The following is an 18,984-nucleotide window of genomic DNA, read 5'->3' as shown; positions in this document are numbered from 1 at the left end:
TTGCATGTGGCAAGCAGACCAGGAGAAGTGATTTTTTTCTCAAGTACACTTGACAATTGTAACGGTCTTCTGGCTGGACTCCCTAAAAAGAGCATTAAACAGATGCAGCTCATTCAGAATGCTGCAGCTCAGGTTTACCAGAACAAAGAGGTTAGAACATATTACTCCACTTCTAAAGTCTCTACATTGGCTCCCAGTCAGCTTTCAAATAGATTTTAAAGTTCTGCTACTGGTCTATAAATCACTAAATACATGAAAGAAATGCTAAAGAAATATAAACCCAGTAGGGCTCTGAGATCGATATACTCAGGACAAATAGTGGAGCATATAGTCCAAAGCAAACATGGTGAAGCAGCATTTAGCTATTATGCTGCACACAAATGGAATAAGTTGGCAACAGAAGTGACGTCAGCCCCAAGTGTCAATGTTTTTAAGTCCAGGTTAAAACTTGTTTTCCCATGCTTTTTAGAGCATTTGTACTTTTAAATGATATTTCTTGCATTGGACGCTGTTTTAATTGTAATTTTATTTTTCTCTTTGTTTTCAATGTTTATAAGCTGTTTTCTTATTAGTTTTTAAATGGTTTTAATCGTGTAAAGCACATTGAGTTACCTTGTGTACGAAATGCGCTATATAAATACATTTGCTTTGCTTTGCTTTTCTTATTGGATCGCGACAGATATTTAGAAAGTCAGATAGTAATGGACTACGTTACCCAAGATTCCATAGTACCGCTAATACTCGACATCAACACGTCTGCATTTTCGTAATTTTTCATATGTAAACTTGAATTGCGTACATAATAAATATAGCTATTAATTTAAAATGTCCGTTTGTTTATTGCAATTTATAACTACTTACGCCTTTAAATTTAATAACTGTATAGTGACATTGACTCGTGACTCACCAATGGGCGAGCTGTTTGTTACCATGTCCGTGAAATGGGCACGATGAAGGAGGGGCGTTTCATAGCTGTATAGAAAATTCTTTATTTCTGCGCTTATTTTTCCACAACAGAAGCTTTTTGCTGGACTTTGCACGTCTGTTTGTAATATGGCTCACATATTTGAGGTATGGGTTTGTCGAAAAAAATCCCGATTCAAGCGCTAATTCCTGTAGTAGCGTTGAGGTCGTTTGTCAACATCTCCTCATAGGGGGGCCCTGTGTGTCTTAAGAGCCGGTAGCATGTTAGGGGTCCTCAAGGTGGAGAGCGAATGTACAACCACACTTCTGTAGTCTAACCAACAATGGCTATAAATTAAGCTGTATACCTAACTTCAGTTCATAAACAACACGGTTTTTGAATGTTGAGTTAACAGCCAGTGACAGATATCTGCAGCGGAGACATACATCGTTTCTAGTAATCGTAACAACCGTTCTGACTTCTAAGTATTACGTTGATAGATTCATGTACAATTTGTTCATTTTGTACACTGTGCAATATTTAATCTAAACCCGGTATTTAAGAGGTACTCGCCTCTCTACGTCCACGTTTGGTATTGTGAGTTGTGTTTGCAGTCGGTATCAAAAGTCGACACACCCCTGTTCAAATGCCAGGCTTTTGCCATGTAAACAAACAAACAACAAGAAAATTCAGACCAAGATAAATCATCTTTTTGCACAATTAATTTGACCTATAAACAGGTTCAACCCAATTGGGAAAAAAAAAATATTTTGAAGAAATGAAGTAAGGTGTGCTTACCATCTTATATTTTGGTAGTGGCTGTTCAAAATTAAGCAATCACATTAAAAGTCATATTAAATAGTAGTCAGCATGCACCTGCCACTATTTAAAGTGCATCCGATTAACCCCAAGTCAAGTATAGATGGTCTAGTAGGCTTTTCCTGACATTTTATTTTGCGCTGTACGAAAAGCCTGAAGGTTTTGTGTAAACACTGACTGCTATTTCAAACTGTTCATAGTTTCTTCTGCTTTGTCTGAAGTCCCGTTCCAGCTGAAGAAAAACAGCAGCATACCATGATGCTGCCACCACCATGCTTCACTGTAGGCACGGTGTTCTTTTGGTGATGAGCAGTGTTGTTTTGTGCCAAAATTACCTTTTCGAATTATGGCCAAAAACTTCAACCTTGGTTTCATCGGACCATGAAAAGTCTCCCAAACACATGTTGGAAAATGTGTTTGAAATAGCAGTCAAAATGTTAGCACAAACCCTTCAGGCTTCTGCTTGAAAGAAAAAAAATTATGTCAGGAAAAGCCTACTAGAACATCTGAAATGTATTAGGGATTAATCTGAGGCTAACCCCCATATACCATGAGTTCAACATGAGTCTTGAAAATAGATATTTTTAAAAATTGAATTGTACATGTTGTTGGTCACAGTAATAGCTTAAAAAAAGATTTGAAATTATTTATCTTGGTCTTATTTTTTTTATATCACAAAAACCTAGTGTTTGATTAAGGATGCGTAGACTTTTTATAGCCACAATATCAGCTAAAAAAAAAAATCCACCTCAACAAATGCAATAAAGGCTTGGTTTATATTGACACTGTTGAAGAAGTATTAATTTCACGAGATGCTTGTTAATTGTGTTTTCATTTACAGTGATGTGAAACTGCGCTGCACCATAGGTGTTTTTAATATATAATTGTCCTTTTTGTTTGTTTAAGGTGTTCACTTACTCTGCTCTTTGTTTTCAGGATTAATTCATGGTATCCTCACACACTCCAATGAAGAGAAGAACAAGCAATTCTTTGCCTGCCAAATACAGCAGGCAAAGCAGAGCCATGAAAAAATACACAATAGCACCGGACACCTCAACCAGCTCTGCAACCGGCCGCCAAGCAGCCCCAAAAATCCGGCACTTGACCATGGCACAGCACAGTCGTAACCTACTGAACTTCTTAAACGAGGATCGGACGCGGCAGAGGTTCTGCGACGTGTCTGTGTCGGTAGGTGGGAAGCTGTATGGTGCCCATAAAGTGATATTGGCTCACGGGAGCAGTTACTTCCACGCTGAGCTGTCCAAGAACCCCGCCATGACCCACGTTACTCTCGATCATGTAGAGGAATCGGTTTTTCAGCACCTGCTCGCCTTGCTGTACACATCAGAGTGCGTTATTGCAGAGACAGAGCTGCAGGCTGTGACTGAAGCGGCCCGCTTCCTGGACATGATGGATGTGTTAAAGCTGCTGTGTGAGGAAGGGTCAAACAACAACCCCGTAAGTGGGGATGAGACTGAATTACTCATAATAGCCACTCAAGGCTCATATGATCAGCAGTTTTGCACAGAAAACACACAACAGGACCAAAGTCTGAATGATATTCAGGCGAAAACTCCTGGCGAGAAGGCGGCTACCATGCGGAGATCAGCCCGAAGGAGGAAACCTCCGACCAAGTATAAGAAAGATGATTTGGAGTGCGTGCACAACACGGACGAAACACCAATAACTCAATCAAGGGAGGAGTTTGAGGAAAGACTGGATGAAGCTGAAGTCTCTGGAAACAAACTGGTGATGGATGAAACAAGATCATCACAGGTGGAAGATTTTCTGGGTGAGGAGGATGAAGGTGGCCTGATTGAGGATGGTGGGAAAGCACCAGCCGCAGGTCCTGTGTACCCCGAAGGTCTGGCTCCTGTCATCATCCACATTTCCAGAAAGAAGATTCTCAAGTGCCCCAAATGTGACAAGACCTTCGATCGAGCAGGTGCGAACAATCAAGTTTTTGTAGCTCAAACACCAGAGGCAGCAAAAGTGGTTGCACCAAGTACTTATTGTACCCTGAAAAAGTAATTCAGAGATTTGTTTCTAAATACATTATACATTTCTGAAGATAATTGCTGAAGACGTGCAAACACTGAGAACCATTTAGTACTGAAATGTGGATGGTTAAACTGTTTTTCCACTGTTTGCTTTTCTGTTTGCGTGGCTAAAACTTTGTTATATTGCAGCCATTCCCTAAAATCATTGAAGTAAATTTTTTTTCCTCATTAATGTACACACACCACCCCATATTGATGGAAAAAAACTGAATTGTTGATATTTTTGCAGATTTATTAAAAAAGAAAAACTGAAATATCACACAGCCATAAGTATTCAGACCCTTTGCTGTAACACTCATATTTAACTCAGGTGCTGTCCATTTCTTCTGATCATCCTTGAGATGGTTGTACACCTTCATTGGAGTCCAGCTGTGTTTGATTATACTGACTGAACTTGATTAGGAAAGCCACACCCCTGTCTATGTAAGACCTTACAGCTCACAGTGCATGTCAGAGCAAATGAGAATCATGAAGTCAAAGGAATGCCTGAAGAGCTCAGAGACAGAATTGTGGCACGGCCCAGATCTGGCCAAGGTTACAACAAATATTCTGCTGCACTTAAGGTTCCCAAGAGCACTATGGCCTCCATAATCCTGCAATGGAAGACGTTTGGGACGATCAGAACCCGTCCTAGAGCTGGCCGTCCGGCCAAACTGAGCAATCGGGGGAGAAGAACCTTGGTGAGAGAGGAAAAGAAGAACCCAAAGATCACTGTGGCTGAGCTCCAGAGATGCAGTCGGGAGATGGGAGAAAGTTCTAGAAAGTCAACCATCACTGCAGCCCTCCACCAGTCGGGGCTTTATGGCAGAGTGGCCCGACGGAAGCCTCACCTCAGTGCAAGACACATGCAAGCCCGCATGGAGTTTGCTAAAAAACACCTGAAGGCCTCCAAGATGGTGAGAAATAAGATTCTCTGGTCTGATGAGACCAAGATAGAACTTTTTGGTCTTAATTCTAAGCGGTATGTGTGGAGAAAACCAGGCACTGCTCATCACCTGTCCAATGCAGTCCCAACAGTGAAGCATGGTGGTGGCAGCATCATGCTGTGGGGGTGTTTTTCAGCTGCAGTGACAAGACGACTTGTTGCAATCGAAGGAAAGATGAATACAGCCAAGTACAGGGATATCCTGGACGAAAACCTTCTCCAGGGTGCTCAGGACCTCAGACTGGTTCACCGTCCAACAAGACAATGACCTGAAGCACACAGCTAAAATAACGGAGTGACTTCAGAGCAACTCATTGACTGTTCTTGAATGGCCCAGCCAGAGCCCTGACTTCAACCCAAATCCAGGTGTGAAAAACTTGTTGCATCATTCCCCAAAAGACTCATGGCTGTATTAGCTCAAAAGGGTGCTTCTACTAAATACTGAGCAAAGGGTCTGAATACTTATGGCTCTGTGATAGTTCAGTTTTTCTTTTTTTAATAAATCTTCAAAAATTTCAACAATTCTGTTTTTTTTCTGTCAATACGGGGTGTTGTATGTACATTAATGAGGAGGGGAAAAAAGAACTTAAATTGTTTTAGCAAATGGCTGTAATATAACAAAGAGTGAAAAATTTAAGGGTGTCTGAATACTTTCCGTACCCACTGTATATAATTAATACCACTACAGCGTGCAATTAGCTAACTAGTTATGCCTTAACGAGTGTATTTATAACTTCATGTTGTATTACTCCTCTAATTGTTGAATCCTGTCTACCAGGGAAGTACGAGAGTCACACCAGAGTGCACACAAAAGAGAAACCCTTCCAGTGTGAAGTCTGTCTGCAGCGCTACTCCACCAAGTCCAACTTGACGGTTCACAAGAAGAAGCACACTGGCAACACTCCCTTCCAGATGAAAGAGCACAAGTGTCCCTTTTGTAATAAACTTCACGCTAGCACGAAAACCCTGGCAAAGCATGTCAGGAGGTGAGACCAAGTTTCCTCCACTTTAAAACACATTCAAAAGCATTTCAAAACATTTTGGGGCTTGATTTACAAACTGTCCACAGTAATCCTCTGCCAGGGAAAGAGACCAAGCCCTGCTGTGAATAGCAAAAACAACTGTAAAAACGTTAAAGAACTTAAAAAGGAGGTCATAAAGCACCAACACAATGGATCTACCATGTACACGATCGTTATCCCATGTTACCTAAACGATTGTATTCAGTCGTTAAATTATTCAACGCAAACAACCCACCTTCACATGAGACTTATCAGTAGTGTTAGCAAGCATTCTTACCTAAATAACTTGCTGGTTGATGTGTTGTTCTCCTCTGTCCTGCCAGGTTCCACCCAGAACACCTCCAAGACTTTCTCACTAAGAGGAAGAAGAAGAAGAGTGAAGGCTGGAAATGTCCTGTGAGGGCTGATCACCTTTTTTTTTTTTTTTTAAATTAATCACTACTAAAGACCCGAACTTGATCATATACGGTGCCATAAAAAAGCATTTGCCCTTTCTCAAATTCTTATTTTTGTGCATAGTTTCCCCACTTTAATATTTAAAATCATCAAACAAATATAATATCAGACAAAAGTAACCCAAGTAAACAAAAATGCAGTTTTCAAATGGAAAAGAACAGCTCAAAGATACCTGCCCTTGTGTGAAAAAGTAATTGCTCCCCAAACGTAATAACTGGTTTGGTAAATCGAGGGTTTTCTATAATGGCAATGAGTCTTTCACATCTCTGTGGAGATATTTTGGCCCATTCTTTCTTGCAGAATTGTTTTAGTTCGGCAACAACGGGGGGATTTCAAGCACAAACGAGGTCATGTCACAGCATTTCAATCGGACATTGACTAGGCCACTCCAAAATATTTTTTTCAAGCCATTCAGAAGTTGACTTACTGGTGTGTTTTGGATCATTGTCCTGCTGCAAAACCCAAGTGCGGTTCAGCCTGAGGTCACAAACTGATGGCCAAACATTCTCCTTCAGGATTTTCTGGTAAAGAGCAGAATTCATGGCTGTATCAATCACAGCAAGTTGTCCACGACCTGAAGGAACAAAGCAGCCCCAGACAATCGGACTACCACCACCAAATTGCCTGTTGATGTGAAGTTCTTTTTTTGAAATGCTGTGTTAAATTTACTGCAGATGTAACGATACACACAACTTCAAAAAAGTTCTTACTTTTGTCTCGTCTGTCCATAGAATATTCTCGCAAAAGTCTTTGGAATCATTCAAATGTTTTGTTTTGTTTTTTGCAAAACTAGGACTAGCCTTTTTTTTTTTGGTCGGCAGTGGTTTACGCTGGAACTCTGCCTTGGGTGCCATTTTTGCCCAAGTCTCTTTTTTTATTGTTGAGTCATGAACACTGACCTTAACTTAGGCAAGGGAGGCCTGCAGTTCTTTAGAAGTTGTCCTGAGTTACTTTGTGGCCTCCTGGATGAGTCATTGCTGTTCTCTTGGGGTAATCTTTGTAGGCCTTTGTAGCTTTTTTTTTGAAGGGTTTGTGCTAACATTTTGACTGCTAAAAAAAAAAATAAATCCAATCATTTAAAAACTGCATTTTATGTTTCCTTCTGTTATCTTTGTCTGATATTTACATTTGTTTAATGATCTTAAACGATAAAGTGGGGAAATTATGCAAAAAAAATAATTGGAGAAGGGAGAAAATACTGTTTCATTGCACTGTAACACTATCTAGGAATAAGAAAACATTTAATGAGACCAGAATTTGACGCCTTCTCTCTTCCTGAACCAGATTTGTCCGAAGTCTTTCACCCGCAGGCCTCACTTGCAGGAGCATATGATCCTACACACCCAAGACCGGCCATTCAAATGTGCTTTTTGCGATGAATACTTCAGGTCCAGATTTGCTAGGCTCAAGCACCAAGAAAAGTACCACCTTGGTGAGCAGTATGAGGATTATTCCTTTTAATCACTTGTTCATTCTGAGTGACTTAAAGCCTTTATTAGAGTTTAACTTGTATGGTGAATACCATGGAACCTTTAAAGCGGATTATTAGTTTAGTTGTTGGAAATGAAATGAAGTATAGGTATCGTAAATCCTTTGTTGACTGTACAGTTAATTTTAAGTAACATTTTAATACGTGTCATACGTGTAAAAATAACCACTTTAATAAACCACTGTTTAATCTGGAGGGGAAAAAAATGAGGTCCATTTAAAAATATTTTATTAAATGGATAATTAAAATTAATATCTAATAAAAAACTACATGAAGATGAATGATTTTATTTTTAAAATAACTGCATTCATTATAATCAATAAAAACTAAAATGTGCATGGATTATTATTTTAAGATATTTAATAAAATTGTAAATGCGTAATTAAAAATTTAAGATAAATGATAAAACAATGAATGAGCATGAATATTTAGAAAATATTGTATCAAATGTTTATTTAATGCTAAATAGTAGTGTTTAAAAATTAGCATGAATTGTTGTATTATTAAAATACTTTTATTTACCTCATCTGTGAATGACCCTTCCATTTTAAAATTCAAATATGGTAACAAGAATATATGAGTAAAATTAACAATTTTACATTCAGAAAATCTTTTTTAAACATTTTATTAAATTTGTAAATTTATTAAAATATAATTATGAAATAACAATGAGCATGAATTATTGTATTATTAAAAGAAACAATTTTACATCAAATCGTAAATTATTTATTTATGCAAATGTAAATTCAGCATTAATTCTTTTTTTATTAATGAAATACTTTTGTTTTATTTTACCTCATCTAGAAATAATAGGAGCAATATGTCTGGGGAAAAAACTCTGGCAAATGTGTTTAAAAAAACAAAACAACTACATATACTGCAGTGTTCATAAACCGTATTAAATAATTGGTTAATTAAAAAATAATTATAAAAACAGTAACAAATGAGAATGAATTTATTTTTTAAATGACAAAACCAATTACATATACATTTAAAATTAATATTTTATAAAATTTGTTCATCAATTAGAAATAATACAATTTTGCATTAGGATTAATATTTTATTATTGAAATAAATACTATTTTATATCCACATTTTAACTTTTTTTTCCACCCTCACCAACATGGCATCTGTTTTAAAAATCAAATGTGACCCTTTGAGTACAAAGGTTTGCCCACCCCTGGCGTCTAAATGCTTTCTCATTTTCAGGACCTTTTCCTTGTGAGATCTGTGGCCGAAATTTTAACGACAGTGGCAACAGGAGGAAGCACATCGAATGCACACACGGAGGGAAAAGAAAGTGGACATGCTTTGTCTGTGGCAAATCAGTGAGGGAAAGGTGGGAAAGAATCTTCCCCACACTGGTACATTTGTCATTTCTTTTGATTGCTGACTTGAAAGCAATCTTTTATTGCCCCCTGGTAGAACAACGTTGCGGGAGCACATGCGGATCCACAGTGGCGAGAAGCCTCACCTCTGTGGTCTCTGTGGGCAAAGTTTCCGCCATAAGAGCTCATACAGGTGGGTCAAAGGAGATTTTGTTTATTTTTAAAATGTGAATTTCCTTGCAATTCTGCCTTTTTGACAGGCTCCACATGAGAATGCACCGTAATGACAGGCGCTACGAGTGCAACGAATGTGGGAAGACCTTCTTACGCCACGATCACCTGGCCAAACATCAGCAAACCCACTCTGGTACAATTCTCTTTGACCCCCACTAATAATAATTAATAATGAATTTAGTTAATTAGTTAATAATGATCCTCATAACATTGCAGTGGAAGAATTGATCACTTCCACTGGGCTAAAAAACAAGGGGAAAACAAGAAATCAAATGAGGAATATTTTACAGTGCTGCCTTGAGATACAAGTTTAATTCATTCCATGTCCATGCTTGTAACTCAAAACACTCGTGTGTGTGTGTGTGTGTGTGTATATATAAACTGAATGGAAATGCCCGTTAATCCGTCCAGCCCACCCCCCAGTTTTTTTTATCATGAGAAAAATAGCACTCTATAAACTTCTTCTTTTCCTTTCGGCTTGTCCCTTTAGGGGTCGCCACAGCGCGTCATCCTTTTCCATGTAAGCCTATCTCCTGCATCCTCCTCTCGAACACCAACTGCCCTCATGTCTTCCCACACGACATCCATCAACCTTTTCTTTGGTCTTCCTCTCGCTCTCTTGCTGGCAGCTCCATCCTCATCATCCTTCTACCAATATACTCACTATTTCTCCACTGGACGTGTCCAAACCATCGAAGTCTGCTCTCGCTCACTTTGTCTCCAAAACATCAAACCTTGGCTGTCCCTCTGATGAACTCATTTCTAATTTTATCCAACCTGGTCACTCCGAGAGCGAACCTCAACATCTTCATTTACGCCACCTCCAGCTCTGCTTCCTGTTGTCTCTTCAGTGCCACTGTCTCTAATCCGTACATCATGGCTGGCCTCACCACTGTTTTATAAACTTTGCCCTTCATCCTGCTTGGAACCATTTCTTCACTTCCTGACCACAGTCACCATTGCTCTGGACGGTTGACCCCAAGTATTTCAAGTCCTCCACCCTTGCTATCTCTTCTCCCTATAGCCTCACTCTCCCCCCACCACCCCTCTCATTCATGCAGATATATTCTGTCTTACTTCGGCTAATCTTCATTCCTCTGCTTTCCAGTACATGCCTCCATCTTTCCACCTGCTCCCTGCTTTCACTGCAGATCACAATGTCATCTGCAAATATCATGGTCCACGGGAATTCCAGTCTAACCTCATCTGTCAGCCTATCCATCACCACTGCAAACAGAAAGGGGCTCAGGGGTGATCCCTGATGCAGTCCCACCTTAAATTTGTCTGTCACACCTCCAGCACACCTCACCGCTGTTCTGCTGCCCTCGTACATGTCCTGTATTATTCTAACATACTTCTCTGCCACTCCAGACTTACGCATGCAGTACCACAGTTCCTCTCTGGGTACTCTGTCATAGGCTTTCTCTAGATCTACAAAGACACAATGTAGCTCGTTCACACAATGTAGCTCCTTCCTCTCTGTACTTCTCCATCAACATCCTCAAGGCAAATAATGCATCTGTGGTACTCTTTCTAGGCCTGAAACCATACTGTTGCTCGCAAATACTCGCTTCTGTCCTTAGTCAAGCCTCCACTACTCTTTTCCATAACTTCATTGTGTGGCTCATCAACTTTATTCCTCTATAGTTCGCACAGCTCTGCACATCATCCTTGTTCTTAAAAAAGGGCACCAGCACACTTTTCCTCCATTCCTCAGGCATCTTCTCACACACTAGAATTCTATTGAACAAGCTGGTCAAAATCTCCACAGCCACCTCTCCTAGATGCTTCCATACCTCCACAGGAATGTCATCAGGACCAACTTCCTTTCCATTTTCATCCTCTTTAGTGCCTTTCTAACTTCACCCTTACTAATCATTGCCACTTCCAGATCAACCACTTATACGCTCCCTTCTCTCTCATCTTCCTCATTCATCAACTCCTCGAAGTATTCTTTCGATCTATCTAGCACACTACTGGGACCAGTCAACATGTTTCCATCTCTATCCTTAATCACCCTAACCTGATGCACATCCTTCCCATCTCTATCCCTCTGTCTGGCCAGCCTGTATAGATCATTTTCTCCTTCTTTAGTGTCCAACCTGGCATACATGTCATCATATGCCTCTTGTTTGGCCTTTGCCACAACTACCTTTGACCTATGTCGCATCTCAATGTATTCCTTTCGCCTCTCATCGGTCCTCTCAGTGTCCCACTTCTTCTTAGCTAACCGTTTTCCTTGTATGACTTGCTGTACTCTGAGGTTCCACCACCAAGTCTCCTTTCCTGCCAGAAGATACACCAAGTACTCTCCTGCCTGACTCTCTGATCACCTTGGCTGCAGTGGTCCAGTCTTTTTGGAGGGCCTGTCTCACCTCTTCCCGAAAAGCTGCACAACACTCGTCCTGTCTCAGCTTCCACCACATGGTTCTCTGGTCTGCCTTTGTCTTCCTAATCTTCCTTCCCACCACCAGTCATCTTACACACCACCATCCTATGCTGTCTAGCCACACTCTCCCCTACCACTACTTTACAGTCGGTAACCTCCTTCAGATTACATCGTCTGCACAAGATGTAATCCACCTGCGTGCTTCTACCTCCGCTCTTGTAGGTCACCCTATGTTCCTGCCTCTTCTGGAAAAAAGTGTTCACTACAGCCATTTGCATCCGTTGTGCAAAGTCTACCACTATCTGTCCCTCCAAGTTCCTTTCCTGGATGCCGTACTTACCCATCACTTCTTCATCACCCCTATTTCCTTCACCAACATGTCCATTACAATCTGCACTCGATCTGATACTCTTTTCACCTCCAAGACATTCATAGCCAACTCTTCTTTTAAAATAACCCCGACTCCATTTCTCTTCCATCTACACCATGGTCAAATAATTTGAACCCTGCCCCTAAACTTCTAGCCTTACTGCCTTTCCACCTGGTCTCCTGGACACACAATATATCAACCTTTCTCCTAATCATCATGTCAACCAACTCCTGAGATTTTCCTGTCATAGTCCCAAAAATCAAAGTCCCCACATTCAGTACTAGGCTCTGTGCTTTCCTCTTCTCTTTCTGCCAAAGAACCCGCTTTCCACCTCTTCTTCTTCGACTTCGACCCACAGTAGCTGAATTTCCACCGGCGCCCTGCGGGTTGACGCCGCCGGTGGCGGACGTTGTTAATCCGGACGTTGTTAAGCCGGATGCCCTTCCTGACGCAACCCTCTGCATTTATCCGGGCTTGGGACCAGCCTACAGTTTGCACTGGCTTGTGCCCCCCATAAGACTGCATTCTATAATATTGTACTTAAAAATATGCAGTAATTACATAATTAAATACAATGTAACGAATTAAACAGCCAAATTTTGCTTTAATTTAATGGACATTGTGCTGCTCTTTCCGGTGTGTGGTTCTATGTCACCTGGGGGGCAGTATAATAGACACATGCAAAGACTAGTTTCACAACTGACTCCGTAAGATGCAGTACTATTAGTAATTTTTCACTTTTGTTTAATTTGGTTAATGTTTATTTTGACAGTTGACTTCAGCTGGGCGTGGCAATAAACAGCTTGAATTGTTCACTATCTGCCAAACGGCTGCTTGTTGTGAAGTGAGATGACTTCATTGACACTAGGACTCCTCAGGAATTGGCGGTGTCTCGAATTGGCCTTTAAGTCCGCCGAAATCTGAATTTTCGGATCCAAATCACAATGAATCAAAGAATAACACACTGCGTTCTTTGTTCTGACAAGAGCTGAAATTGTTGTCATGCTTCATTTACTTAAAAAAATAAAAAATATGGCACATTTGCCCTGTCGCTGTGTCTATGGACAACGCCTTTATGACTTATTGCGCATAGTTTCTACGCTTCTGTAGGGGCGACCTGTCTTCTCTATTGGGACCTATTCTGTCTATTTTGCAGTTGATCATAGCGTCTGCTTCTACCTCAATGCAAACGTTGGTGGATTTTGGGGGGAAAGCATCATCCAATGTGTGGAAACACTTTTGCTGTAAAGGGAAAACTAACGAAATTGACAAGTCAAAAACAGCATGCAAAGTCTGTAATCAGCTGTTCTTTATTGATTAGCCAGTCTGTTGTTTAAAATATTTCGGCCTATGCAAGTAAATCAGTTGCTGCACACAGACACAAAAACAAATCACCCCCCTTGTTAGATTCAGTTACTACAAAATCGGCAATGCCATCTTGCGGTGAAAAGTCGTACTAAACAAACATTGTTTTCCAGTAAAGAAATAAACCAAATCTTTGTATTATTTGCGATGACATGTTGATATTTTTTAATAGTACAAGGAGTAGCGATTCGATTCCGATTTGGATGTCATTTATTCACTTCAATACAAATAGTGAGTCGGGATTTAAAGTGTGTGTCTGAGCCCTAACTGCCACCATACAGCGCTCATATCTCAAGTCTGTGCGTGCAAGTCAAAGCACAAAAAGAAAATTGTTCAAACGACGACTCATATCTTGAAAAACTCATTTGCGTTATTCGTATCTCAAGGCACCACTGTTTATAAGTATTGCTACCATACCTGCTCTATTTCAGGTGAAAAAGCACATCAGTGTGAAGAATGCGGGAAGTGTTTCCGACGCCAGGATCACTTAGCTGTCCACTACAGAACTGTTCATTTGGGAGAAAAAGTGTGGCAGAAGTATGTTGTCAACATATAGTGTTTGCTTAGTTGACATTCATTGTCTTTTAAAAAAAAAAAAAAAAAAAAAAAACGTTTCTCTCCATATTCTTGCAGGTATAAAACAGCCACGCATCAATGTGAGGTTTGCAAGAAAGAATTTAAGGGAAAGTCCAGTCTGGAAATGCACTTCAGGACCCACTCAGGTAATTGGTTTAATCATAAAATGGATTAGTGAGTACAAGTGCAGTGAGTCCCAACAGCTGTGCCACAGAATTTATGTAATTTCAGTCAATGGGTTTGAAAATTATTTATTAACTAGAAATGATGTTTTGTTCAACAATGTGAGCGATGTATCCTGCCAGGTTCTTAACCACAGTGAACCCCTGTGTATACGCACTTCAGCATTCGCAGATTTATTTATTTAACCTATTCCTTCATTAGTTGCTGATGAATCCGTCAATCCATCCATCCATTTTCTGAACCTCTTATCCTCGCAAGGGTCACAGGTGTTCTGGGCGCCTATCTCAGCTGAGTCCGGGGCGAGAGGCACCCTGAACTGTTTGCCAGCCAATCGCAGGGCACATATAGACAAACAACCATCTGCACTCACACTCACTCTACCAATTCAGAGTCTTCAATCAACCTACCATAAAAGTTTTTGGAATGTGGGATGAAACTGGAGTACCCGGGATAACATGCAAACTCCACACAGGCAAGGCCAGATTTGAACCCGGGTTCTCAGAACTGTGAGGCAGATGTGCTAACCAGTTGCTTACCGTGCCTCCCGCTGATGAACCCATTCACTGTTTTTGTGCTTGAGACGAAGCAATATAAGTATTACTTTGGTGCCATCTTGTGGATTCCTGTTAGTATTATCATTAGGTTTAATTCATTGATTGTGTTTATTCATCAGCATTTGAATCGAAGTAAAACGTAAAGTAAAACTTTTTGGCTTCTCTCCCAATCCAGGGATCTCGTTTGATGTGCATCCCTTGTCTGAGACGCACAAAAATGAGCAGGGACACATGAAGCATATTGATTCTGTGTCTGTAGACAAATAGTTTAAGACCCGCCGTGTGTGTGTTTTGGTGAAGAGCTTTCACACACAGCGAATCAAAAGTATGAATCATGTCTCAGGTGTGAGCCAATCAGAGGCAGAGTGGGACAGGTAATCGTTCCATACAGTGGACACTGGAGTTTTTTCTGGACTCGATACATTTTCGTTGTTGTGGTAACACCCGCCACGCCGCTCACGTCGCAGCAAGGCGCTGGCAGAACGCCGTTTGCTTTGTACATGCACACAACTGGGACGAAGGGAAAGTTAAGTATTTATTGCATTCGCTAGCCTGCGAGCTAAGGGCTGGAGCTTAAAAGCTCACTCGATTGGGGCATCGTTAAAATGTAATGACAGGCGCTACGAGTGCAACATCGTTAAAATGTGTTCCCCACACAACACACGCACACAAACACACACACACATGAAACGTAACTGTTTATGAACCATAACCATAGTGGCACACGTTATCAATATTCTGGCAATATTTGACTTCAGCGAACTCATTTTCAGCGTCATTTGATTAACAGGTGAAGGTCCCATGTCACAGTCCTGCAGTTCGAGGGCGGGCCTTATTTTACATTTTATTTATCCAGGTAAAAGCATATTGAGAGATAAAATCTCTTTTTAAAAGCCAAGAGGCAGCAGAAATTATACAGGCAGAAGAAATTATGCAGTACATAACACGACAACAGTCATACAATAAATAAAAATAAAGACAAAAACATCACAGTGTTATTAAAATGTATGGAATCTGATTTAAAAACAATGGCAAAGCCCAAATGCTTTTGAGGACATACGTGTTTATTTTTCTTTTCTTTTTTTTTTTTAATTCATTCAAATTTGGCAGGCTCTCAGACATTTTTGGGCCTCTTTAGTGACTCTATGCCTATGTGCCAAATGTTTAATATTTGTTTAAGTGCAATATTTGCAAACAGAGCGTGAGTCTGATATACAGTGGGTACGGAAAGTATTCAGACCCCCTTAAATCTTTTCACTCTTTGTTATATTGCAGCCATTTGCTAAAATCATTTGTTCTTTTTTTTCATAATTATTTTACAAATAGCACCCCAAATTGACAGAAAAAAACAGAATTATTGAAATTTTTGCAGATTTATTCAATTGTACAAATAAAAAGCTGCACTATAGCGGGACTGCGAAGCGACAACCGTCATATAGCGGAGGATTACTGTATCTGTACTCCGTGATAATAAGTTGCAGGGACTCATTGTTTCCAGACATGTGCATCCTGGGACTCACTTAGTCTCAAGTGTAAAATGATCTATGAAGCTGGTTTGTTTGGTGAATAATTGACGTCCTGAATACAGTTGTTTATGTAACATGGGTTCATAATTTTGTTCGTGCTAGATGCATGGTGTCGATGCTTTCTGATCATCTCTGTTTTAAGTGTTTTGCCGCCATCTTGTTGGCATTGACTCGCAATTACAAACCACTTTTAGGGGTGGCGTCAATTATTTGCAGATTTTGTCCCTATCGCCTCTAAATAGTGGAAGTTCTCTGTAAAGTTTTTTTTCCATTTTTGTAATTTGTCTGATTTTCCTGTGAAAGGTGAGAAACCCTTCAGTTGTCCGGAGTGCCACCAGACGTTTCGCATCAAGAAGACCTTGACTAAGCACATGGTGATCCACTCGGACGTCCGTCCTTTCAACTGTCAACAGTGCAACGCTACATTCAAGAGAAAAGACAAGCTCAAGTATCACGTGGACCACGTGCACAGCACCCGCTTTCTTGACCAAACCTTCAGAAACCTGGGCCAGGACAGGATGGGCTCGGATGCTTTTAGTCCAGAACCAAAGTCGACGCCGACAAACGTCTGTGTGCCTGATGCTTTAGACCCTGTCCAAATGGCTGGTGGACCTGAGAAAAGCCAAGTGGACGCTCATGTGAGCATGCGAACTGAAGAACAGCACCCCAGTTCTGGTTACCAGAGCTCAGAGCTGGCCTTTTTAGAGAAGTACACACTCGCGCCCCAGTCGGCCGACATTATTCCCCCTGTGAGGCCTGATCAGATGTTAGACACCCGAGAGCAGGCCTACCTGGGAACACTACTCAGTTTGGATTCTACTTCCTCCGTGGAGAACATCTCAAACTCAGACCAAAGTCACCGGTGAAACATTAGGGACAGTCTTGCAAAACTAAAGAGAAACAGAAGTATCTTTACGTAGGATCACTCATAATTCCGGTAGTACCTTGACTTAAAGGTCCCATGCCATCGAAATCCATTTTTTTTCTACAGTTTTATGCATAACATGGGTCAACGTTTGACGCGACGTGAGTGGGGCGAGCACGCAAATATTCCGCTCCTTCGTCCAGTCGCTTGCCATTGGAAGATTTGACTTTATTTACTAATGCCCCAATCTACAAGTTGCTTGAGTTAAGAGCTCTCGCTTGTTTTTTTTGTTTTGTTTTTTTGTACAGTTCGTGGCAAAAGTCTTGTCGCTTATCCAAGTTGTCGAAACAACAAATAAAAATTTCACTTGTAGTTGATCAATTGGAAGCAGAAATGGCTTTGTATAAAGGGCAAAGCCATCTAGATTATGCATATCATTCCAAAATAAAATGTTGTATCATTCATTAAATTGTATTATTTACCGTAATTTCTCGTGTATAACGCGCACCCATGTATAATACACACACCCAAAGTTGACCTCAGCATTTTGGAAAACCCTTCTACCTATGTATAATGCATTTTTACAATGCATGATTTTGCTTCTACCCATACGATCAAAACATGAAGTATGATCTGTATATTTTATTATAGTTTTTTTTCAATTCGAATCAGAATCATCTTTATTTGCCAAGCATGTCCAAAAACACACAAGGAATTTGTCTCCGGTAGTTGGAGCCGCTCTAGTACGACAACAGACAGTCAATTGACAGAGAACACTTTGGAGACATAAAGACATTGACAAAAAAACAGTCACTGAGCAGTAAAGGGTTGCTAGTTATCTGGTAATGCCGGTACATTTATTTATTTTTTTTGACAATTGTGCAAAAAGATGCAGAGTCCTCTAGCACTTAGAGCAGTTCGAATGACTAATATTGCAATAGTCAGGTGCAATCAACATTGTGCAAAGGGCGCCGAGACTTCAAGGAGTGTATGTGGTTTAAAGTGACGAGTAGTGCGATAATCTGGGACAATGTTTGTTGTGAAAATCTTGCAGATACTCCTCAATCAGTGTGCAAATGGAGCAGATGCTACTCTGGCATGAGTGGCCAGTATATGCAAATAGTGCAGCATGGCGAGACAACTACAGAGAGTGCACGAGTAATGTATAATTGGCCCCACAGAAATGTGACAACGAACTCAATTCAAAAAAATTGCCAGCATGTTGTAATGGAATTGTAGGTTAGGTGTTTAAGAAGTTGATCGCAAGAGGGAAGAAGCTGTTGAAATGTCTGCTAGTTCTAGTTTGCATTGATCGGTAGCGCCTACCTGAGGGAAGGAGCTGGAAGAGCTGGTGACCGGGGTGCGTAGGGTCAGAGAGGATTTTGCACACTCTTGTCTTAGTTCCGGCAGCGTGCAAGTCCTCAATGGTGGGTAGGGGGGTACCGACAATCCTTTCAGCAGTTTTGATTGTCCGTTGCAGTCGGAGTTTGTCCTTTTTTGTAGCAGCACCAAACCAGACTGTGATGGAAGAACACAGGACTGATTCGATGGCCGCTGTGTAGAACTGTCTCAGCAGCTCCGGTGGCAGGCCGTGCTTTCTCAGAAGCCGCAGGAAGTACATCCTCTGCTGGGCCTTTTTGAGGACGGAGTTGATGTTGGTCGCCCACTTCAGGTCCTGAGAGACTGTAATTCCCAGGAACTTGAAGGTCTCGAGGGTTGACACAAGGCAGCTGGACAACGTGAGGGGCAGCTGTGGCGAAGGATGCCTCCTGAAGTCCACGATCATCTCTACAGTCTTGAGCGTGTTCAGCTCCAGGTTGTGTCGGCCGCACCACAGCTCCAGCCGCTCCGCTTCCTGTCAATATGCAGACTCGTCACCGTCCTTGATGAGGCCGATGACAGTGGTGTCATCTGCAAA

At 40.9% G+C, this 18,984-nt stretch overlaps 1 protein-coding gene across 1 annotated transcript; it reads left to right on the top strand.

The window, feature by feature from the left end:
- The first annotated feature begins 910 nt into the window (after positions 1 to 910).
- On the top strand, positions 911 to 17,528 carry zbtb41 (zinc finger and BTB domain containing 41). Its single transcript, XM_061798108.1, has 11 exons — positions 911 to 1,071; positions 2,660 to 3,668; positions 5,487 to 5,694; positions 6,054 to 6,126; positions 7,471 to 7,618; positions 8,886 to 9,015; positions 9,102 to 9,197; positions 9,265 to 9,371; positions 13,794 to 13,899; positions 13,996 to 14,084; positions 16,505 to 17,528. The coding sequence occupies exons 2-11, from the start codon at positions 2,669 to 2,671 to the stop codon at positions 17,065 to 17,067; spliced, it is 2,520 nt and encodes an 839-aa protein (XP_061654092.1). The 5' UTR covers positions 911 to 1,071; positions 2,660 to 2,668; the 3' UTR covers positions 17,068 to 17,528.
- The last annotated feature ends 1,456 nt before the right edge of the window (positions 17,529 to 18,984 follow it).

The sequence above is a fragment of the Phyllopteryx taeniolatus genome, chromosome 14 (genome assembly GCF_024500385.1).
Source record: "Phyllopteryx taeniolatus isolate TA_2022b chromosome 14, UOR_Ptae_1.2, whole genome shotgun sequence".
Taxonomy (NCBI): Eukaryota; Metazoa; Chordata; class Actinopteri; order Syngnathiformes; family Syngnathidae; genus Phyllopteryx; species Phyllopteryx taeniolatus.
Note: the sequence above shows the minus strand (reverse complement) of the source record. Positions and strands in the feature narration are given on the sequence as shown.

Excerpts from the sequence above, each read along its gene's own strand:
- zbtb41 (XM_061798108.1), top strand. The coding sequence starts at position 2,669 with ATGGTATCCTCACACACTCCAATGAAGAGAAGAACAAGCAATTCTTTG. Across the intron at positions 5,695-6,053 it reads CTGGCAAAGCATGTCAGGAG|GTTCCACCCAGAACACCTCC; the intron begins GTGAGACCAAGT and ends CTGTCCTGCCAG. Across the intron at positions 14,085-16,504 it reads GCACTTCAGGACCCACTCAG|GTGAGAAACCCTTCAGTTGT; the intron begins GTAATTGGTTTA and ends TTCCTGTGAAAG.